Source organism: Anguilla anguilla, chromosome 13 (genome assembly GCF_013347855.1).
Source record: "Anguilla anguilla isolate fAngAng1 chromosome 13, fAngAng1.pri, whole genome shotgun sequence".
NCBI lineage: Eukaryota > Metazoa > Chordata > Actinopteri > Anguilliformes > Anguillidae > Anguilla > Anguilla anguilla.
Window position 1 is genome coordinate 6,192,148 of NC_049213.1, and position 20,477 is coordinate 6,212,624.

The 20,477-nt window shown below is 43.5% G+C and overlaps 1 protein-coding gene across 2 annotated transcripts in view; it reads right to left on the reverse strand.

The window, feature by feature from the left end:
• Positions 1 to 20,477, reverse strand: part of LOC118211460 (neural cell adhesion molecule L1-like) — a 53,170-nt gene that overhangs the window by 11,540 nt on the left and 21,153 nt on the right. For both annotated transcript variants that reach the window (XM_035388678.1, XM_035388677.1), the window contains exons 5-21: positions 19,386 to 19,576; positions 17,632 to 17,754; positions 16,452 to 16,622; positions 16,090 to 16,204; positions 14,632 to 14,816; positions 12,556 to 12,687; positions 11,119 to 11,262; positions 10,464 to 10,575; positions 8,930 to 9,090; positions 6,985 to 7,141; positions 6,346 to 6,470; positions 5,844 to 5,948; positions 5,369 to 5,566; positions 4,933 to 5,003; positions 4,239 to 4,464; positions 2,901 to 3,031; positions 2,020 to 2,272 (exon numbers count right to left, since the gene is read on the reverse strand). In XM_035388678.1, coding sequence (XP_035244569.1) covers positions 2,020 to 2,272; positions 2,901 to 3,031; positions 4,239 to 4,464; positions 4,933 to 5,003; positions 5,369 to 5,566; positions 5,844 to 5,948; positions 6,346 to 6,470; positions 6,985 to 7,141; positions 8,930 to 9,090; positions 10,464 to 10,575; positions 11,119 to 11,262; positions 12,556 to 12,687; positions 14,632 to 14,816; positions 16,090 to 16,204; positions 16,452 to 16,622; positions 17,632 to 17,754; positions 19,386 to 19,576 — 2,600 coding nt within the window. The remainder of the gene's footprint in view (positions 1 to 2,019; positions 2,273 to 2,900; positions 3,032 to 4,238; positions 4,465 to 4,932; positions 5,004 to 5,368; positions 5,567 to 5,843; positions 5,949 to 6,345; positions 6,471 to 6,984; positions 7,142 to 8,929; positions 9,091 to 10,463; positions 10,576 to 11,118; positions 11,263 to 12,555; positions 12,688 to 14,631; positions 14,817 to 16,089; positions 16,205 to 16,451; positions 16,623 to 17,631; positions 17,755 to 19,385; positions 19,577 to 20,477) is intronic.

Consider the following 20,477-nt stretch of genomic DNA (forward strand, 5'->3'; position numbering starts at 1 on the left):
AACATGGATGTTGATTTCACTTAAGCATTTCTGTTTAGATTTTGATGCATGATTTGAGTCATTGTCCTGCTGGACAATCTACCTATGACTAAGTCCTAGCTTCTTAGCAGAGACAGCCACATTTTCTGCCAGAATGTCCTGGTACTTTGTTGAATTCATTGTGCCACTGATCTAAAATAGTGCCCCGGGACCACTTCCAGCAAAACATCTCCAAAATATCAATGACCGACCTCCATATTTGACCGTAGGTATGAGGTGCTTCTCCTGTATGCATTCCTCTTTTGCTGCCAAACATGTCGATGGTGTGTATGGCCAAAACGTTCAATTTTGGTCTCGTCTGACAATAGCACTCTCTTCTAGTCATAATTCCAAAGAGGTTTGGCAAGCTCCAGATTCTTGGTTTTGTTTATTGTGCTCAGTAAGGGCTGTCTTCGTGCCACCCTTCCAAAAAGTTAGTTGGTATGGAGGTGCCATTTTATGTTTTTTTTTTAGACTTGTTGACCGCAAGAAACAAACAAATCTCTGCAATTCTTAAACAGTGATCCTTGGGTTATTAATGGCCTCCCTCACCATCTTCATCACTGTTCGTGGGGAGACCATGCACTTGCTTCCTCTTCCTGGCAAATTTGCAACCATTCCATATGTTTTACACATTTTTATTATTGCCCTTACGGTGCTAAGTGGTATGTTTAACCGTGTATGTCTTTTTTTTGTACCCATTACCAGACTTGTGACGGTAAATTACCATCGGTCTCTTCTGAATTGACAGTTATTTTGCTTTTCCCATGCTGATGGATGACAAAGGGATTTTGTATGCTTGTTACCTAATTTTTATTCTCTAGTGAAACTGGAAGTGATGTAATGACACAATATAGTTCCTTTAGACTGAGATGACCTAAATTAAGTAAAATTGTATTGACAATTTCATTTTGTTTGATTTTACTAATTGTTAGGGGTGCCAATATTTCGCATTTGGCATATTGAAGTATATAGTTTTCCCATATGTTTGAACATAACATATAGATTATTATCTGTGTCATTTATTATATGCAGCCTTTTTTCTTCATTTTTATTAAGGGTGCCAATAATTATGGAGCCCACTGTATAATGCACTAACTGTCAAAAAAGTGATTGATTGATTTTCTATGATAAATAAACTGTCAAAATTTGCTTGATCGATAAAGTTTGACCTGTGATATGGTTTGGTTGGTTAGGGATAAGGGGAGGGGGGAGGGGGGAGGGGTGTGGGGGGTGTGGTGATGAACTTTCTGGCTTGCTGGACACAATGGACCCATATCATACAAGTAGGTCTGCAAGGCGTAAATCGATGAAATAGAGAGGTTTGAATGTAACGTAACCCCGCATCAGCTGTTTTAAATTTAGTTCTTGAGTTACTCCTGCCACCTGCTAATGCTACTGCCAGCTTATGCAGTAGCCTAAAGCCTGTATTTCAATGCCCGCTGTAGCTGTTGCTACCCTACACCTTGTAAATGCCTGGAGTTGATCAGATTATCTGTTTGGGCTGCTGTGAGGGATTTTTGGAGTTGCGTCTCTAGTGGCAGGATGCCCCCCCATCATTTCCCCATATCAAAGCAATTCTAATGGCTAATTTTGTGATGGTGCTACATTAGCTGTGTCAAGTCATTCAGTGCTAACGCAGTATGATATTGTCTGCCCTCTGAGTTTTACATTAATCCATAAAAAATATGTTTCTTTTTGTAAACCAGGGTGGGTGGTGATGGGGCAGGGGGCTTCATGCAGGCAGGGTTGATTAATACAACAGTCAAAAGCAATGTGCATCTCGGAGAATGACTGCTACACAATTAACTTTGAGACAGGCTCGAAGGTTGGTGTCAATGTTTGTGAGGCGGGAGAAAAGGAGAAAATTTACGATTTTTAAAAATGTAATTCCTACTGGTTCAGGAATATTATGTTGAAGGAGGAACAGAAAACAGAAATGTTAAAATTCAGATTCTGCTCGGTGTGAACGGATAGCCCTGGGGTGCACTGGATACTCACTTCCCTCGGGCGTACTGAAGCTCTCTGGCGTGGAATAGGGTCCTTCTCCCTTGCTGTTGTAGGCAGCGATGCTGACGATATAGTTGGAGTAGAGTCGCAGGTCCTTCAAAAGCACCTCCTCCTTGGGCCCCTCGACCTCCACAGTTGTGTTGCTCTCCTGCTCCCTCTCTCTCTCCCTCTCCCTCCTCTCTCTCTTTCCCCGCTTCATATGGCCTACGCCGTTGCCCCGAACACCCAGCCGTTGCAGATGAATCTGCAAAAAAGACAGTTTCTGTTACATTCCATATATAATATCCCATATATCTGGGTGGGGGGGGCTTTGGTTAGATGTCACCCATAAAAATAATACTGACCCATGAGGGTTATTAACATATACCAGACCTGGGTCAAATATTTTTTTTGGATTCAAATACTTTTCTGTGCTCTATTGATCTTGCCTGGTGTAATTGAGCCTGCCAATATGATCAGGAGGCGGGGTTTGCACTTTTTGAGAGTATTTCATTGGTTCCAGTACACCAGACAAGATCAGTAAAGCGTAGAAAAGTATTTGAATCCAAAATAAATATGTATTTGACCCAGGTCTGACATATACCCACGTGTGGCATTTGGTCCACCAGAAGCGGATTGGTCTTGGCTGTGCCGGCTGGTGGAGAGGACCACACCTTTAAGCACCTGGGCTAATTGGTTGTGCACTCCAGGTGCGTCTGCCCTAGTAGGTGTGGTCCTCTGATTGTCCTGAATCTCTCCCACAAACCGAGCTCTGCCACAGGGTGTTTGATAACTATATCATTACTAAATCTCTTCATATATCTTCAGCATATTTATCCATTTTTCTCATCCCTCCATCCTTTTGCCCCTCCATCCCTGGGGTGTGCGCGTACCTTGTACCCCAGCAGATGGCCTCGGACTGTCTCGGGATGCACAGCGGCCCACTTCACTTGCACTAGCGAGGTCAGTCTGTCCGCACTGACCATCGGCTCCACACGTATGTCAGACGGAGCAGCTGTGGGAACTGTGGAGGAACAGCACTGTAGTCAGTCTCTGTATGACAGCACACTTTACCACTAACTATGTACACTTTACCACTAACACTGCACACTTTACCACTAACACTGTGCACTTTACCACTAACACTGCACACTTTACCACTAACACTGCACACTTTACCACTAACACTGTGCACTTTACCACTAACACTGCACACTTTACCACTAACACTGCACACTTTACCACTAACACTGTGCACTTTAACACAAACACTGTGCACTTTTCCACTAACACGGCACACTTTAACACAAACACTGCACACTTCACCACTAACACTGCACACTTTACCACTAACACTGCACACTTTACCACTAACACTGCACACTTTCACTTGAACACTGCACACTTTACCACTAACACTGCACACTTTACCACGAACACTGTAAACTTTCACTTGAACACTGTGCACTTTAACACAAACACTGCACACTTTCACTCTAACACTGCACACTTTACCACTAACACTGTAAACATTCACTTGAACACTGTGCACTTTAACACAAACACTGCACACTTTCACTCTAACACTGCACACTTTACCACTAACACTGTAAACTTTCACTTGAACACTGTGCACTTTAACACAAACACTGCACACTTTAACACTAAAACTGTACACTTTACCACTAACACTGCACACTTTACCACTAACACTGTGCACTTTACCACTAACACTGCACACTTTATCACTAACACTGTGCACTTTACCACTAACACTGCGCACTTTACCACTAACACTGCAAACTTTACCACTAACACTGCACACTTTACCACTAACACTGCACACTTTACCACTAACACTGTGCACTTTACCACTAACACTGCACACATTACCACTAACACTGTAAACTTTCACACAAACACTGTAAACTTTACCACTAACACTGCATACTTTACCACTAAAACTGCACACTTTACCACTTAGCACTGTAAACTTTACAACTAACACTGCACACTTTACCATTAACACTGCTCACTTTCACTCTAACACTCTATCAGTATTATCACTGCACACTTTACCACTAACACTGCACTTCAACACTGCATATGTTGACACTAACACCAAAGAACGAATGGCGAAATTATTGACATAAAAAAGTTCTTCTCAAATTAAGGTAGAGAGACACAGAGATAGAAGAAAGGAAGGAAACTGCTAGAAGCAGCGAACTAACTGTCTTCTCCAGAATGCATTGTCACTTCAGGGGGGGCTGGTCCTGCCCCTATTTCATTGACAGCCTGCACTTTGACCATAAATGGTGTGTAGGTTCCTGCATCCTTGACGACGAAAGGGGGCTTGTCGACCTCAGCGTGCTCCCACGGTGCGCCCTTATCAGCCTGCCTCTTCCACATCACTTTATACTTGAATTTGGGACCATTGAAGCTGAGCCTGTCCATCTCCTAAAGAGGGAAAGGAGGAGTCATCCACAGGCCACACAGAGGCTACACGCAGACTATATACAGGCTACACACAGACTAAATACAGTCTACACACAGACTACATACAGACTATACACAGGCCACATGCAACCTACACAGGATACATACAGGCTACACACAAACTACATACAGACTATACACAGGCTACACGCAAAGTATACACAGGCTACACACAGACTATACACGGGCTACACGCAAACTACACACAGGCTACACACAGACTATACAAGGGCGACATGGAAACTACACACAGGCTACATACAAACTACACACAGGCTACACACAGACTATACACGGGCTACACGCAAACTACACACAGGCTACACACAGACTATACAAGGGCGACATGGAAACTACACACAGCCTACATGCAAACTACACTCAGGCTACACACAAACTACACACAGGCTTGGCTGGCTATGCACCGACCTTCCATGTGATCACCAAGGTGTCTGGATCAATGGACTCACTTTGCACATTCTCTGGGCTCCCAGAAGGAGCTGGGGAGAGAGACAGCAAGAGAAGAGAGAGAAAGAGAGAGAGAGAGATTTACTTTAGATATTTTCAAAAGAAGAGCGTATATGCGGTCACTATAAGACAGGAGAGATGGAAACAGAGATGCACTTCCTCCTTGCACAAAATATTTACTAATTTAAAAAAAATCTAGAATTATAAATTAACCCCAATTATAAATAATTTAATTTGCTAATCAAAAGAAATATAAAAATGTGCAAAACCAAAAAACCTGACCTCCCAGTCAACGCTCCCTTACTTCATGATGCGGGGAAAAAAAGGTTTTCACTCTCTTGAAAATCATTTAATGGTAAAAGCGTGTTTGCAAAACATGTAGGAGCCAGAAACACACCGGCAGCAGGCATCTCGTAGAGCTCAGGGGACTCCGCGGGGTCACTCTCTCCCAGCCCGTTGATGGCTTTGACCTGAACACGGTAGATGCAGAACGGATGGAGGTGGAGGTCCGCCTGGGCAACATCTCCCTTCACCCTTTTCTCCTTCACCCATTCCCCCTTTCCAAACCGCTGCTCCTCAACCTCCACAATGAATGCTGGACAGAGAGCGAGAGAGAGAGAGAGAGAGAGAGAGAGAAAGAGAGAGAGAGAGAGAGAGAAAGAGAGAGAGAGACGTTTCAATATTTATTGAAAATAATTGTTATATTGTTGTTGATGTCATGTATTTATGTGTTGTATGTGTGAGGCATGTGTGATGTCATGGATTGTGTGTTGTATGTGTGAGGCACGTGTGATGTCATGTATTGTGTGTTGTATGTGTGAGGCACGTGTGATGTCATGTATTGCGTGTTGTATGTGTGAGGCACGTGTTACCCTCAATGGGGCTGTTGTGATGGTCTCCAGGGGTCCAGCGGACGGTCAGGCGTTCTGGGTCTGGGTGTTCGATAACCTGAAGGTTCTTGGGTGGATCGGGCCGGTCTGAGAGATTGGAGAAAAGACTGAGCCACACGGAGAGGACAGAGGATACACTTTGCAATATGACTATCTGATTGGCTGAGGAAGCATGACATATGGCAAAAACCTTAAAGGCTGGGGCAACATAAGATATGGGGATAAAACCGGATCGGCTGAGGGATCTTGAGATATGCAAACAAAACCTGATTGACTGGAAGAACAAAAGATGAGAAAAAATCTGATTGGTTACAGGAATGTGATATGACAAAATTTGATAGGCCAGGAGAACACAATACAACCTGATTGGCTGGGAGAACTTGAGATATGCAAGGAAAACCTGATTAGTTGAAATAACAGAAGCTATGGGCAGAAAACCTCATTGAGTCGTATGGTTGTGTTGGCTTATGAATGGGCATCTTACCCATTACAATAATGGAAACAGTGGCATCGGCCATATCCAGGTTTGTTATGACTTCACAGGTGTACTTCCCCTCATCTTCAGACTGAATGTCTGAAATCATCAGGGAGGGGCCATCAAATGTGTACCTGAAATGCATGACATCACACAATTACTCCCAGATCCACGACAGTTAAGCACTGAAAACTCTCACAAATGTCACATCAGCATACAGATTTCAATTTTACGGCATGCAAGTACAAGATAATACAAAAGACAGAAAAAAAAACACATCACAGATTCACTTGGATACACTTGGAATTTTGAGTTGTTGGATTATTTGGATTTATTTCAATGAATCAGTTTCAGATAAATCATTTTATTTTAAACTAAGTTCCCCATTTTTTCCACATTTATACTTACCATTGGTGGTTCTAAGTTGACCCAGATATGTGCACTAAGCTCTGATTTTTATAATAATACATGCAGAATCCCGCTAAATTTACAGTCACACATGCAGAATATATCTCTAACTAGTCATACACAGAATTGAGCTCTAACATTTGTCACATACACAGAATACAGCTCTAACATCAGGCAGACACACATAATATACCTCTAACGACAACCACACTCATAATATGTATTAAAGACAGCTCTTACTTGTTTTCGGAGGACTCCATGAGTTTCTGTCTCCCCTTCCTCCACTGTCTCTGTACGATTTTTAGCTGGGCGTCGATGCGGGCGTGGCAGGTGATGGTGACCAATTGTCCACTGCGAACTCGCTGAGACTCAGGAAGTGGCTGGATCACTGACCGGTCTGACAAAAGAGAAATGACATCATTCCAATGACATCACCACATCTGATGGAGACATGGGCGACCGGATGGCCAGTCCTGATCAAAGTAGCATGACTTCATGTCTGATAGAGATCACATGATTGCACAAAGATTACATCATGAGAGCACAGTGATTAATGTGTTATCCTAATTACATTGTTTCATGATGGGGACAATCTCACCATGGATCATTCCAGTGTAGGGGGCTGAGGGCTAATCATGTTGTCCTATGACTTCTGTTTAACATGTCTGAATGGGTTACATCAACACACATCCCCTGGCTATAGCCTAGCAAACACAGACTATACACATGTAACTATATGCCATCAGCTCCATAATGTTTGGGACAAAGATACTTGTTTTTTGGATTTGGCACTGTCCTCCACAATTTCAGATTTGGAATCAAGCATGGGGTTAACGTGCAGATTCTTAGCGTTTATTAGAAGGTATTTTTCTAAATTTTGGTTTCACCATGTAGAAATTACCGCATATTTTATAAATGGTCACCCCACTTCAGGGCACCATAATGTTTGGAGCATATTAATGTTATGTAAATGAAAGTTGCCATGTTTAGTACTTTGTCACGCATCCTTTCCGGCAATGACTGCTTGAAGTCTGTGATCCATAGACATCACGGAGGTGCTGATCTGGTGATGCTCTGCCAGGCCTGCACTACTGCCATCTTCAGTGCCTGCTTGTCTCCGGGGCTGGATGCCATTTTCTTTTTTCAAGTTTTCTCTTCAGCATATGACATGCAAGTGCAATTGATTTTAGATTGGGTGAATGACTTGGCATTTCAAGAATTTTCCAGTTTTTCACATTTGAAAAAACCTGCTTTGGCAGTATGTTTGGGATCGTTGTCTTGCTGTAGGATAACGCGTCGTCCAATGAGTTTAGAGGAATTTGTTTGAGCTTGAGCAGATAAGCCTCTTTTGTGCTCTTCAGAATTAATTCTGCTGCTGCTATCAGCAGTTACATTATCAACGAAGACAAGTGAGCCAGTACCTGTGGCAGCCATACATGCCCAAACCATAACACCCCCACCACCATGTTTCACAGATGAGGCGGGGGGGGGGGGGGGCTGCTTTAGATCTTTGGCAGTTATTTTTGCTTCCAAAATTTGCCCTTGCGATCACTCTAATAAAAGTGAATCTTGGTCTCATTTGTTTATAAGACCTTTTTTCCAGAACTGTGCAGGATCTTTTAAATCCTTCATAGCACACTATAGCGTAGCCATCCTGTTTTTGCGCCAAACTAGTGGTTTGCATCTTGCAGAGTAGCCTCTGTAGGCCGTATGTTAAGTCTTCTGCAGACAGCAGTCACTGACGTATCCACACCTGCCCCTGGAGAGTGTTTTTGATCTGTCAAACAGGTGTTTTGGGGTTTTTCTTCATTATGTAGAGAATACTTCAATCATCGGTTTTCCCTGGTCTGCCAGGCCCATTGCGATGACTGAGCTCACCAGTGCTCGCGTTTATCTTAATGTTGTGAAGTTGATATTGGCAAGCCTAAGGTTTGATGTCTCTGACTGTTTTTATTATTATTTCTTAGCCTCATAATGACTTCCTTGACTTTATACACACACACACACACACAGGCACACACACATATATAGTCTGTGTTAGCCTGGGATAGCTTGGGTTAGCGTTCTGCTAATGTCGCACGTAGGCCAATTTAGGCTATCTTTTGGAGGAAACCGAGACTGAAGGTACGTTAACATGAAGGCAGATTTATTAATCCGAGGTGATTCGAGCGATGGTTTCACTCACTGAACACCTGCAGCTGGGCAGTGATCGACAGGTTGCTGTTCAGCACTGAGCAGGTGTACAAGCCGGCGTCCTCCATGGAGGTGTTGTTAACCTGCAGGACTCCGGTGGTGAGAATGGACATCCGGGGGTTGGAGAGCACCGAGTCCCAACTCGGGCTGTCCCTGTGTCAAAAAAAGAAAAAAAACACATTCGGATACCCGCACAACACCATCATCAGAACTCTCTCCGCATGGACAATTCGCAATCACGAATGCACGCACGCAAGTACACACACACATGCACACAAATCAGAACTCTCTGTGTGTGCACTGAACACGATCACATAATACAAACACACACGCAAGTACACACACATGCACACAAATCAGAACTCTCTGTGTGTGCACTGAACACGATCACATAATACAAACACACACGCAAGTACACACACATGCACACAAATCAGAACTCTGTGTGTGTGTGTGCACTGAACACAATCACATAATACAATCACAAACACACACCGCCCATCCCTCTGTCTTTGCTCTAAACACAATCAAAAAACTAAAGCCATATCCCTGAATGAGCACAATCAGGAGCAGCTAAAGTATATAAACCAGTGGTTTCCAAACTGAGAATGAGGACCCATTCCTGAGAGGGGCTGTGAAAAAATATATGTATATGTAATATGTAATATACATAGTGTAGTCAATGTCAATCACAGCAGTCCCGTATTTTGTGTGTTCATGTTTGTATTTTTTTACTCTGCAATAGTTTTATATTTAAAGTGCACATGAAACTTGGAGCACTAGTTTAAAAAAAAAAAAAAACATTTTAAATTCATATTTATATTGAATTTTAATTAAGGGGAAGGTCCCAAAGAAGTATTCCCTCATTATGTGGATCATCTGGCAACCACTGATATAAATAAAATGGAAAAAAAAACAATCATACTACCCCATTTGGAATTATATAAATGCTGTTAGAATTTATTTAACACTGAGAATTTTGCTGTATATCGTAAAGTATATATTGAAGCAAATGTGTGCCACTGAGATTTTGTTCCAAAAAACAACCCAAGGAGCGAAATACCCCCTGAAGAAGGATGGGCATTCCTAAGAAACCCCTGTGAAAGGGACTATACAGGTTTACAGGTGCTTAGAACAAAATTCATCCATCCATCCATTATCTATACCCACATATCCTGAGCAGGGTTGCGGAGGGTGCTGGAGCCTATCCCAGCATGCATTGGGCGAGAGGCAGGAATACACCCTGGACAGGCCGCCAATCTATCGCAGGGTGCACACATACCATTCACTCGCACACTCATACCTATGGGAAATTTAGAGTCTCCAATTAGCCTACCTGCATGTCTTTGGACTGTGGGAGGAAACCGGAGTACCCGGAGGAAACCCACACGGAGAACATGCAAACTCCACACAGAAAGGCCGAGATTCGAACCCATAACCTTCTTGCTGTGAGGCGACAGTGCTACCCACTACCCACCGTGCAAATGATCATGTAATAATGTATTAGCCCTTTCACGGCCCCTTACCACGTAACCTTGGGACGGGGGGATCCGAAAGTGTTGCATTTGAGGGCAGCTGTCTGACCCTCGGTTACTTTGTAGACCTCCTCATCCTTTGTAAGGATCTGAGGAGGAAGCACTGCAGAGCGGGGGAGGAAGGGGGGGGGGAGAGAGAAAGAGAGAAACAGATGGAGAGAGAAAGAGAGGGAGAGAGAAACACAGAGAGAGAGGGGGAAGAAACAGAGAGGGAGTAAGAAACAGACAGAAAGAGAGGGAGAGAGAAACAGAGATGGGGGAGTGAAGAAAAGACAAAGGGTGATAAAAAACAACAGAGAAACAGAAGGGGAATGAGCATGAAAGAAAGAGAGATAAAAAGGGACACAGAAACAGAGGAGAGAGAGAGAGGGAGAGAAAGAGCGGGAGAGAAAGCAAGGGAGTATATTTAGTCAAACTGAAATGAAAAAGCAGGACATTTTTATTATAAGAGAAAAGCCAAATTTGCCATTTAACTTGGTACTACTTTGTAATTGAAACAAAACAAGAATCTATCAGTAAAAGACTGACATTAGGGGAGGAGACTGTGATGGGGAGAGGAGTGTGTGATTAGGGAAGAAGACTGATGGGTGGAGTCTTTGAAAGGGGAGGAGTCTGAGACTGTGCGGGGGATGAGCAGATCACTCACTTATCACATGAATGAAGGCGTTGACGAGGATGGTGCCATGCTTGTTGGATGCCTGACACTGATACACTGCCGTGTCTTCAAACTTAACTTCTTTGAGTATTATCGTTCCTCCATGGACCCTGCGCCTGGAATCCTGGTCAATGCCTGCAGCGACACAACTCGGTCAGACCAAATGCTGAGTTTAAAATCATGAGTTTAGTTCAGAAGGCAAAGATCTGCACCCGCTTTTCACCGTGTGACAGATTACAAAGGCATACTATGCAGGAGTTTTTAAGCCTTACTGTGGTTCTGTGTTTACAATTAAAAAAGTCTCCTCCTTCAACCCCGCCCATAAACCCAGGGTACCCCACCTAACACAGCTAGTTGGATAGCTAGAGGCGTTAGCATTGTGAAATGAGCGACTGAGCACGACAGTAAGAACGCAGATTTGATTATTAGCTTAATTCATTCCATGATGTTGAATGTAATAGCGGTTTTATTGTTGGGAATTTTATTTAGAAAATTCCAGACCCTCTTAAAAGTCCTCATTGTCACTAGCTAATGCTACTCGCAGGCCCAACAGAGAACAAGCCAACTCCACGTTGCTTTTCATCCCATCGCACGCCGCCGAGGAAAAGTATTTCCAAGGTTAACTAGTTCTTGAATACGTCCGGTTGGCTTGTCTTTTTTGCTTCGCTCCTAGCTAGCAACAAACACCTCTGAAATTTGATTCTAAACCACAGTAGCCACACCCACTCATCATCACACAGAAAAGAGCGGCACGTCCATAAATGTTTCAAACACATTTTAGAATAACAAATACAGGTACGTGAATTTTGAAAAAGTGCATAAAGCCAGAGATTGCCATGGCATAAAAGATATGCCATTGCACAGTTATTTCATAATATTTTCAAGCTAAAAATCTTTCTTAGTATGCTTTTAAAGAACAGTAAAATTATTGTTTCGACAGTATACAAGATTCTGTATATTTCTGAAGAGTACAACCTGCAATGCTTGTTGTACCTTTGTGTCGACTCTACATACTCTGTCCACTTTATGTAAATTTAAATAATCCATATATGTTACATGCATAGTTTGGTATAAAATTCTTGAACAGCTTGTATAATACTGTAGTTTTTCAAAGAGGTTATGCAGTTTTGCGTATCTTTCAGTAATTGTGTTTCCTGGTGCATAATTGTGCTGTTGTATATGGTTTTATAAAGTTTTGTGTAGTGTCATGTAATTGTGCGGTTGTGTAGTTTTCCTCAGGGCTGTGTCATTATGTAGCTGTGCGCTTTTTCTCAGTGTTGGGAATTGTGTGGTTGTGTAGTTCGCTCAGTATTGTGTAATTGTGTGGTTGTGCAGTTTAGTCAGTGCAGTGTAATTACATGCTTTGCAGTTTTGCTCAGTGTTTTGTAATTGTGTGATGGTGCAGCTGGCTCAGTGCGGTGAAGTGACCTGAAATGGGGTCTCCGTTCATGCTCCAGGAGATGCTGGGCGTGGGGATGCCGCTGGCCTCGCAGTGCAGACGCACGGTCTCTCCAGGGGCGTAGAGCTGGCTCTCAGGCTGCTTGGTCCAGTGTGGAGCCGCTGAGAAAATACAACCATCATCATCATCACCATCATCACAGTATTCACCATCATCACACTATTCAGAAACTCCATCGTCATCAACATTATCACACTATTCAGCATCTCCATCATCAACAACAACATTATCACACTATTCAGCATCTCCATCATCATCACCATTATCACACTATTCAGCATCTCCATCATCATCATCACCATCATCACACTATTCAGCATCACCATCATCATCATTATCACGCTATTCAGCATCTCCATCATCATCATCACCATCATCACACTATTCAGCATCACCATCATCATCATCACCATTATCACACTATTCAGCATCTCCATCACCATCACCATTATCACACTATTCAGCATCACCATTATCATCATCACCATTATCACACTATTCAGCATCTCCATCATCATCACACTATTCAGCATCTCCATCATCATCATCACCATCATCACACTATTCATCATCATCATCATCACCATCATCACACTATTCAGCATCACCATCACCATCATCATCACCATCACCACACTATTCAGCATCACCATCATCATCATCATCACCACACTATTCAGCATCATCATCATCACCATCATCACACTATACAGCATCACCATCATCATCACACTATCCAGCATCACCATCATCATCACACTATTCAGCATCACCATCATCACCATTATCACACTATTCAGCATCACCATCATCATCATCACACTATTCAGCATCATCATCATCACCACACTATTCAGTGCCACCATCATCATCATCACCATCATCAAACTATTCAGCATCACCATCATCATCACCATCATCACACTATTCAACATCACCATCATCATCGCCATCACCACACTATTCAGCATCACCATCATCATCATCATCATCATCATCATCATCATCACACTATTCAGCATCATCATCACCATCATCACACTATTCAGCATCACCATCATCATCATCACCACACTATTCAGCATCATCATCATCACCATCATCACACTATTCAGCATCTCCATCATCGTCATCATCATCATCATCATCATCATCATCATCATCACCACCACACTATTCAGCATCACCATCATCATCACACTATTCAGCATCACCATCATCATCATCATCATCATCATCATCATCATCATCACACTATTCAGCATCACCATCATCACCATCATCACACTATTCAACATCACCATCATCATTATCACCATCATCACACTATTCAGCACCATCATCATCATCATCATCACCATCATCACACTATTCAGCATCATCATCACCATCGTCACACTATTCAGCTCCATCATCATCATCATCACCATCATCATCACCATCATCACCATCATCATCACCAGACTATTCAGCGCCACCATCATCATCATCACCATCATCACACTATTCAGCATCATCATCATCACCACACTATTCAGCATCACCATCATCACCATCATCACACTATTTAGCATCACCATCATCATCATCATCATCACCATCATCACACTATTCAGCATCACCATCATCATCATCACCATCATCACACTATTCAGCATCACCACCATCATCACACTATTCAGCATCATCATCATCACCACACTATTCAGTGCCACCATCATCATCATCACCATCATCACACTATCCAGCACCACCATCATTATCTTCACCAGACTACTCAGCGCCACCATCATCATCATCACCATCATCACACTATTCAGCATCACCATCATCATTATCATCATCATTACCATAATCACAATACTCAGCATCATCATCATCACCATCATCACACTATTCAGCATCACCATCATCATCATCACCATCATCACCATCATCACACTATTCAGCATCACCATCATCATCACCACCATCATCACACTATTCAGACAGCAAATGTTCAAACTGTTATTCATGTGGAAACGAACGTGGTGCGACTCTCCTACCTTCCACGGTGACGGTGAAGGAGTGCTTGGCTACGCCCATCAAGTTGGTGGCCAGGCACTCGTACTCCCCGTCGTCGTTTTCTGAGATCTCCGCGAAGCTCAGCCACATGCCGTGATTCTGCTTGGAGGTGCGAGAGGCCGAGAGAGTTCCGTCCTTCCTCACCCACTGCACCGTGGGAGTAGGGCTGCGGAGGGATCCACAATCTCGTTACTGCCGTTGATGATGAACATTACTTCATTAAGATTAGCTATAGCATTAGCAGCACTATGCCGACTTTTGATCAACTATATTGTCCAAAGCACTCCTTAATGTAACTTATCAGATGCCCTGATGCAGAGCAGCTTACACAACATTTTACATTTTTACATAGCAATTTATACAGCTGGATATATACTGAAACAATTCAGGTTAAGTTCTCGACAAGTGTACGTCAGATATCTAGCTTTTAGATTACTGCCTTTAAGAAACAGGCGATGTTCATTGATCTGGTAAACTTTCTCTGTGCGAGTACAGTTATGTTATCCATTCCCTCGCTGTCTGTCTCTCCCCCACTCCATTACAAACACCAACGGAAAGCTTTTGGGGGCAATTAGGGCCACGCTGGAGGTTGTTTAAATGTAAATAAACTGCAGTCTCCTGAAGTGTTTCCTCTCCTAATAATAATAATGGTTGTTGAGTTCTGATAGTTGAAATTCAATTTTTAGAGTTATTTTCAGTTAAAAGGGAAAATCATCATGGTACGATTTGATTCTGTATTTTGCCTGAAGATGGATAATGCAACTGGTGAAACTGAACAATTATCATATCAGTAATTATCATATCAGTATTGTGAAATCGCAAAGACAGACAGGTTACAGTCACACAGACAGACAGGCCACGGTCCCACCGACAGACAGGCCACAGTCACACAAACAGGTAGCAGTCACGCAGACAGGTCACAGTCACACAGGCAGACAGGCCACAGTCATACAGACAGACAGGTGACAGTCACGCAGACAGACAGGTCACAGTCACGCAGACAGGTCACAGTCACACAGACAGGTCACAGTCACACAGGCAGACAGGCCACAGTCATACAGACAGACAGGTGACAGTCACACAGACAGACAGGTGACAGCCACGCAGACAGGTGACAGTCACACAGACAGGTGACAGATATTTAGACAGGTCACAGTCACACAGACAGGTCACAGTCATGCAGACAGGTCACAATCACGCAGACAGGTCACAGTCACAAAGGCAGACAGGTCACAGTCACACAGACAGACAGGTCAGTCACACAGACAGACAGGTCACAGTCATGCAGACAGGTCACAGTCACACAGGCAGACAGGTTACAGTCACACAGACAGACAGGTCACAGTCATGCAGACAGGTCACAGTCACACAGGCAGACAGGTCACAGTCACACAGACAGACAGGTCACAGTCCCACAGAGAGGTCACAGTCACACTCACTGTCCTTCGGGGATGCACTCCAGCACCAGGCTTTTGCCTCTCAGGGCCAAATGAGAGCTGCGGCCTGTAGACGGACTCAGTAGACTGGGCTTCCTGTTGCTTACCACTGCGTTAGCTGGGGGAGAGAGAGAGAAAGAGAGAGAGAGAGAGAGAGAGAGAGAGAGAGAAAATGTACTCACACTAGCATTTACTCTCAGTTGCAGCTTCTCATATTGATAGGTTTTTACATGTAAAACGAGGATTTACTGCGTCTTAATACCAAACTGAATGAAGGGCAATAGGAGCAGGTAGGAGACAGCGAACAGGGAGGGCAGGTAGGAAGGCAGATTACGAACAGAAGCCAGGTGTGGCGTGATACTCACAGGGGATAACGGTGAGAGATATAGGCTCCATGGGTAGGATGGTCCTGGCGTTGGTGTAGTGAGGGTTACAGCTGTAGTCGGAGCGGCTGTCGCTGGCGTTCACGTTGGCGAAGTACAGGCTGCCGTCCAGGCCGGTGGTCACCCTCTCACTCAGCTGGATGTGCTTCAGGTCTGGAGACAGGAAGCAGACATCAGTATGCATGCGCCATTTAAACCCTGTGCAATTCAATCACTTATTCTTCCTGTCCAAGCCTAATTTACTCAGCTGGGTATGCTGAGTGCGCTGAGTCACTATCTTCCGGCTTAACACTGAATGAAATAAAAAAAGGTGCAGTGTTGGGCCGTCTGGGTAGTGTAGAGGTATAAGCACCGGCCTACCACTGCAGATACCCGGGTTCAATCCCCGGCAGCGGTACTTCCGGCTTGGTCAGACGTTCCTAAGAACATAATTGGCAGTGTTCGCGGGTGGGAAGCCGGTGAGGGTATGAGTCCTGATCGTTGCATTAGCGACTCCTACTGGTTGGTCGGGGCGCCTCTTCAGCATGCTGAGTGATCTGGGGAAGATAGCGTGAACCTCCGCGCGCGTTACACTCTCCCAGTGAAACTCTTCACCTTCAGGTGAAAAGAAGCGGCTGGCGACTCCACATGTATTGGAGGAGACATGTGGTAGTCTACACCCTCCCCAGACCGACAGAGGATAGCGCATTGACCAGGACTGTGATACACATGGGGAATTGGTATAACGACTAAATTGGGGAGAAAATGGGAGAAAATGGCAAAAAAAATGTGCAGGGTGGGGGCACAGGTTCTGATACTGCCCAGACATCGGTAGGAGCTACAGACAGGTACAGGCACAGGTAGAAGCTGAAGAGAGATACAGATACAGGTAGAAGCTGAAGAGAGATACAGACACAGGTAGAAGGTGAAGACAGATACAGACAAGGGTAGAGGCTGAAGAGAGATACAGACACAGGTAGAAGTCGAAGACAGATACAAGCACAGGTAGAAGCTGAAGAGAGATACAGATATAGGTAGAAGCTGAAGACAGATACAGGCACAGGTAGAAGCTGAAGAGAGATACAGGCACAGGTAGAAGCTGAAGACAGTTACAGGCACAGGTAGAAGCTGAAGACAGACACAGGAACAGTTAGAAGCTGGTAACACACACAAATTGACTCACCTTTGTCCATCCAGTGAATTTGTGGTGGGGCACTGCTAAAGGGTGGGTTACAGTTCAGGACCACGCTATGCCCCTCCTCCACACTAATTTTCACCTTCTTCTCTTTCGGCAGGGTGGGATTATCTGAAAAAGGGGTGGGGGTGGGGTGGGGGTGGGGGGTGGGTGGGGTGTAGGGTGGTTGTTAATCAGGCTCCAGTACCAGAAAAATCTGACCCAGAGAAGCACACGAACAAGTGCATACAATGTATTACCAAATCACAAGAAGAGTTATCTTAGACAGGATGTATAATTGCCCTCAGGATAGAATACAAATTGCAACAATAAGATGGACTGCATTTGAGCAGGTTGCTCTGGGAATTGGATTCCCTCAAAGGATTAGTGCTCTGCTTTATTTACATAAATGGCCTCAATAAAGATGTTAGTTGCAGGACAGTTAAATTGACACAATACCTGAGCTGTGTAGAAAATGTAGGAAAATGTTTGGAAGCTACTAAAGTAAATAACTCGATCTTAAATTGGGCAGCCTTGTGTAAAAAGAAAATGAACATCTATGATTATAATGTTATGACGACAACAGCAATGCAGACATAAATATTTATTGGGAAGTAGCTAAATTTAGATGTTTGGAAAAGGCTTTGCCATAATAGTTATCCCAAGTCTATTCATGTACAGCCATTTGGTATTTTTTTAAAAGGGCAAACAGGAAGCTGGAATTATACAGTAAAGAGGTATTGAGTATAAATGGAAGGAGAGTATAAGTTCAGGCCCTTTTCCAGACTACATTTATAGTAACCCCTCCCTGTTCCCATTAGAAGGGTATTTTTAAGTACAAAGAAGGGCCACAAACAGGTTCCATGGCAACAGTGGGGCACTAAGTAGAGGGGGGCAGGCTTCCGGACATTTTTACTTTTTTAAACATTTTTGTTCAGAAATGAGATGATAAACTAAAAACACTGCACTGTGAAAATCGAACACAAACTCACAAGCTATTCACAATTTCTTCAAAACCTTGTAAAAAGTGCAAAATAACAATGGCATATTTAATATATTTAGTTTCAAATGTGACTCAACTCGGCCACCAAAAACATTAGCAGCACATTTCGTACAGTATTATCTACAGCACAGCTTGTCTGCAAACACACACGCAATGTATGGAACGGCTTGTAGTAGAGCCAGAGTCCCGAGAGCCAGAGATGTTTTAAGTCCAAGCTTGTCACACTGCTGCATTTTCACTTGCAATTTTTTAAATTTTTAATTCCGTATAGGAATGTTGCATTCAACAATAAATCACTAATACAAATGATATGGTTAGTCTTGTGCTTCCTGTCTCTTGAACCAATAGCACATTAAAAGATGTAACAATAATGTAAAAATTATAATACTTTTGAATATATAGTGTCTTTTCTTACATGGTAAAGGAAGCAATAAAATAATGATGACATAAAGGAATAAAACAGAATAAAGACATTCCATATTGAATAATACAGTAATAGCGATACATGTGAAGTATTTAACCTGTATTTACATTTTCTCTTTTTAAATTATGCATTTAAAAGCTCTTGATGTGCCCTAGTATGCTTACATCCTCAAGATGGAATGCACAGCTGTGTTAAACATACATTATTTTTGCTGTGCCTGATTGGAAGACTTACTCTTATCCCTGTGGATGATGAAGCTCTATAAAGGAGGTACTTCTTTCATTCAAGCAAAATGGAACAGTGGGAGCACCGATGGCAGTTAGAGAACGGACTCACTCTCGATGATCAGCCGGGCCTCGTCCGAGACGGCGGTGCCGAGCTCGTTGGCGGCATAGCAGCGGTATCGTCCCTGGTACTGCTCCACCGGGTCATTCGCCACCACGGTGAACGTTCCAGAATTGTTCGACACCGAAGTCCCAGGGTCCGCGATGGGGTCGAAGCGCGTCCCGTTCCTAGTCCAGCGAAATCTGGCGACCGAGCGGGAGAGGCTGTGAGGTTATTACTCTTACCACGTTATAACAATCTCATATCTTGTGTTGTCTGTCTCCTGAGTATTATAATCAATTTACTGCCATGCAAACAATCAGAGCCATTTCCTGGAATGAGACACTGACACCCGTCAATGACTTTTCAAGGCTTTTCATCACTGCAGTGACTGCCATTGACTGTGTGGGTTGGTCTGGTATAGACTGTGTGGGAATGATCTTGTATAAGCTGTGTGGGAATGATCTGGTAAAGACCGTATGGGAATGTTCTGGTTTAGACTGTCTGGGAATAGTCTGGTATAAACGGAGTGGGAATGATCTGGTATAGACTGTCTTTGTCATGGGTCAAGGTGAGGTGGACCCAAATGCAGACTCGGACAACAGAGTGGCGAAACTATCGTAGGGGATGTTTAATTCGAAAGTACACAATACAGCAGGCAGTCTCGTAGTCAGTTTGTGCAAAGATCAAAACCAGAAAAATCCACATCGGCAAAAGTACAAAATTGAAAGGCAAAATCAAAGTCGGACAGGAAATCAGCAAAACAAAGACGGCAGGCAAAAATCGGTGGTCGGGAAAACAGGCCAGATGTAAACACGAGTTAAACAAACGAGAGCGTAAACACTGGAAAGGCACCGTAAACAGGAGGCACAATCTGGCAAAGAAGAACAGGGAAACAGAGAATATATACCAAGGAAACCAGGTGCGTGAAATGAGAGATAATGAACAGAGCGTGAACATGCAAACAGGGACCAGGTGAATGAAATAACTGATTAACCAGTGTGTGAGAATGCGGCCAGAACAGGTGAGAGTGATCAGCTAAGGGGAGAGAGAGTAGAGGAAAAACCACGCCCACACAAAAACCGAAACAAAGATCGTGCAGGA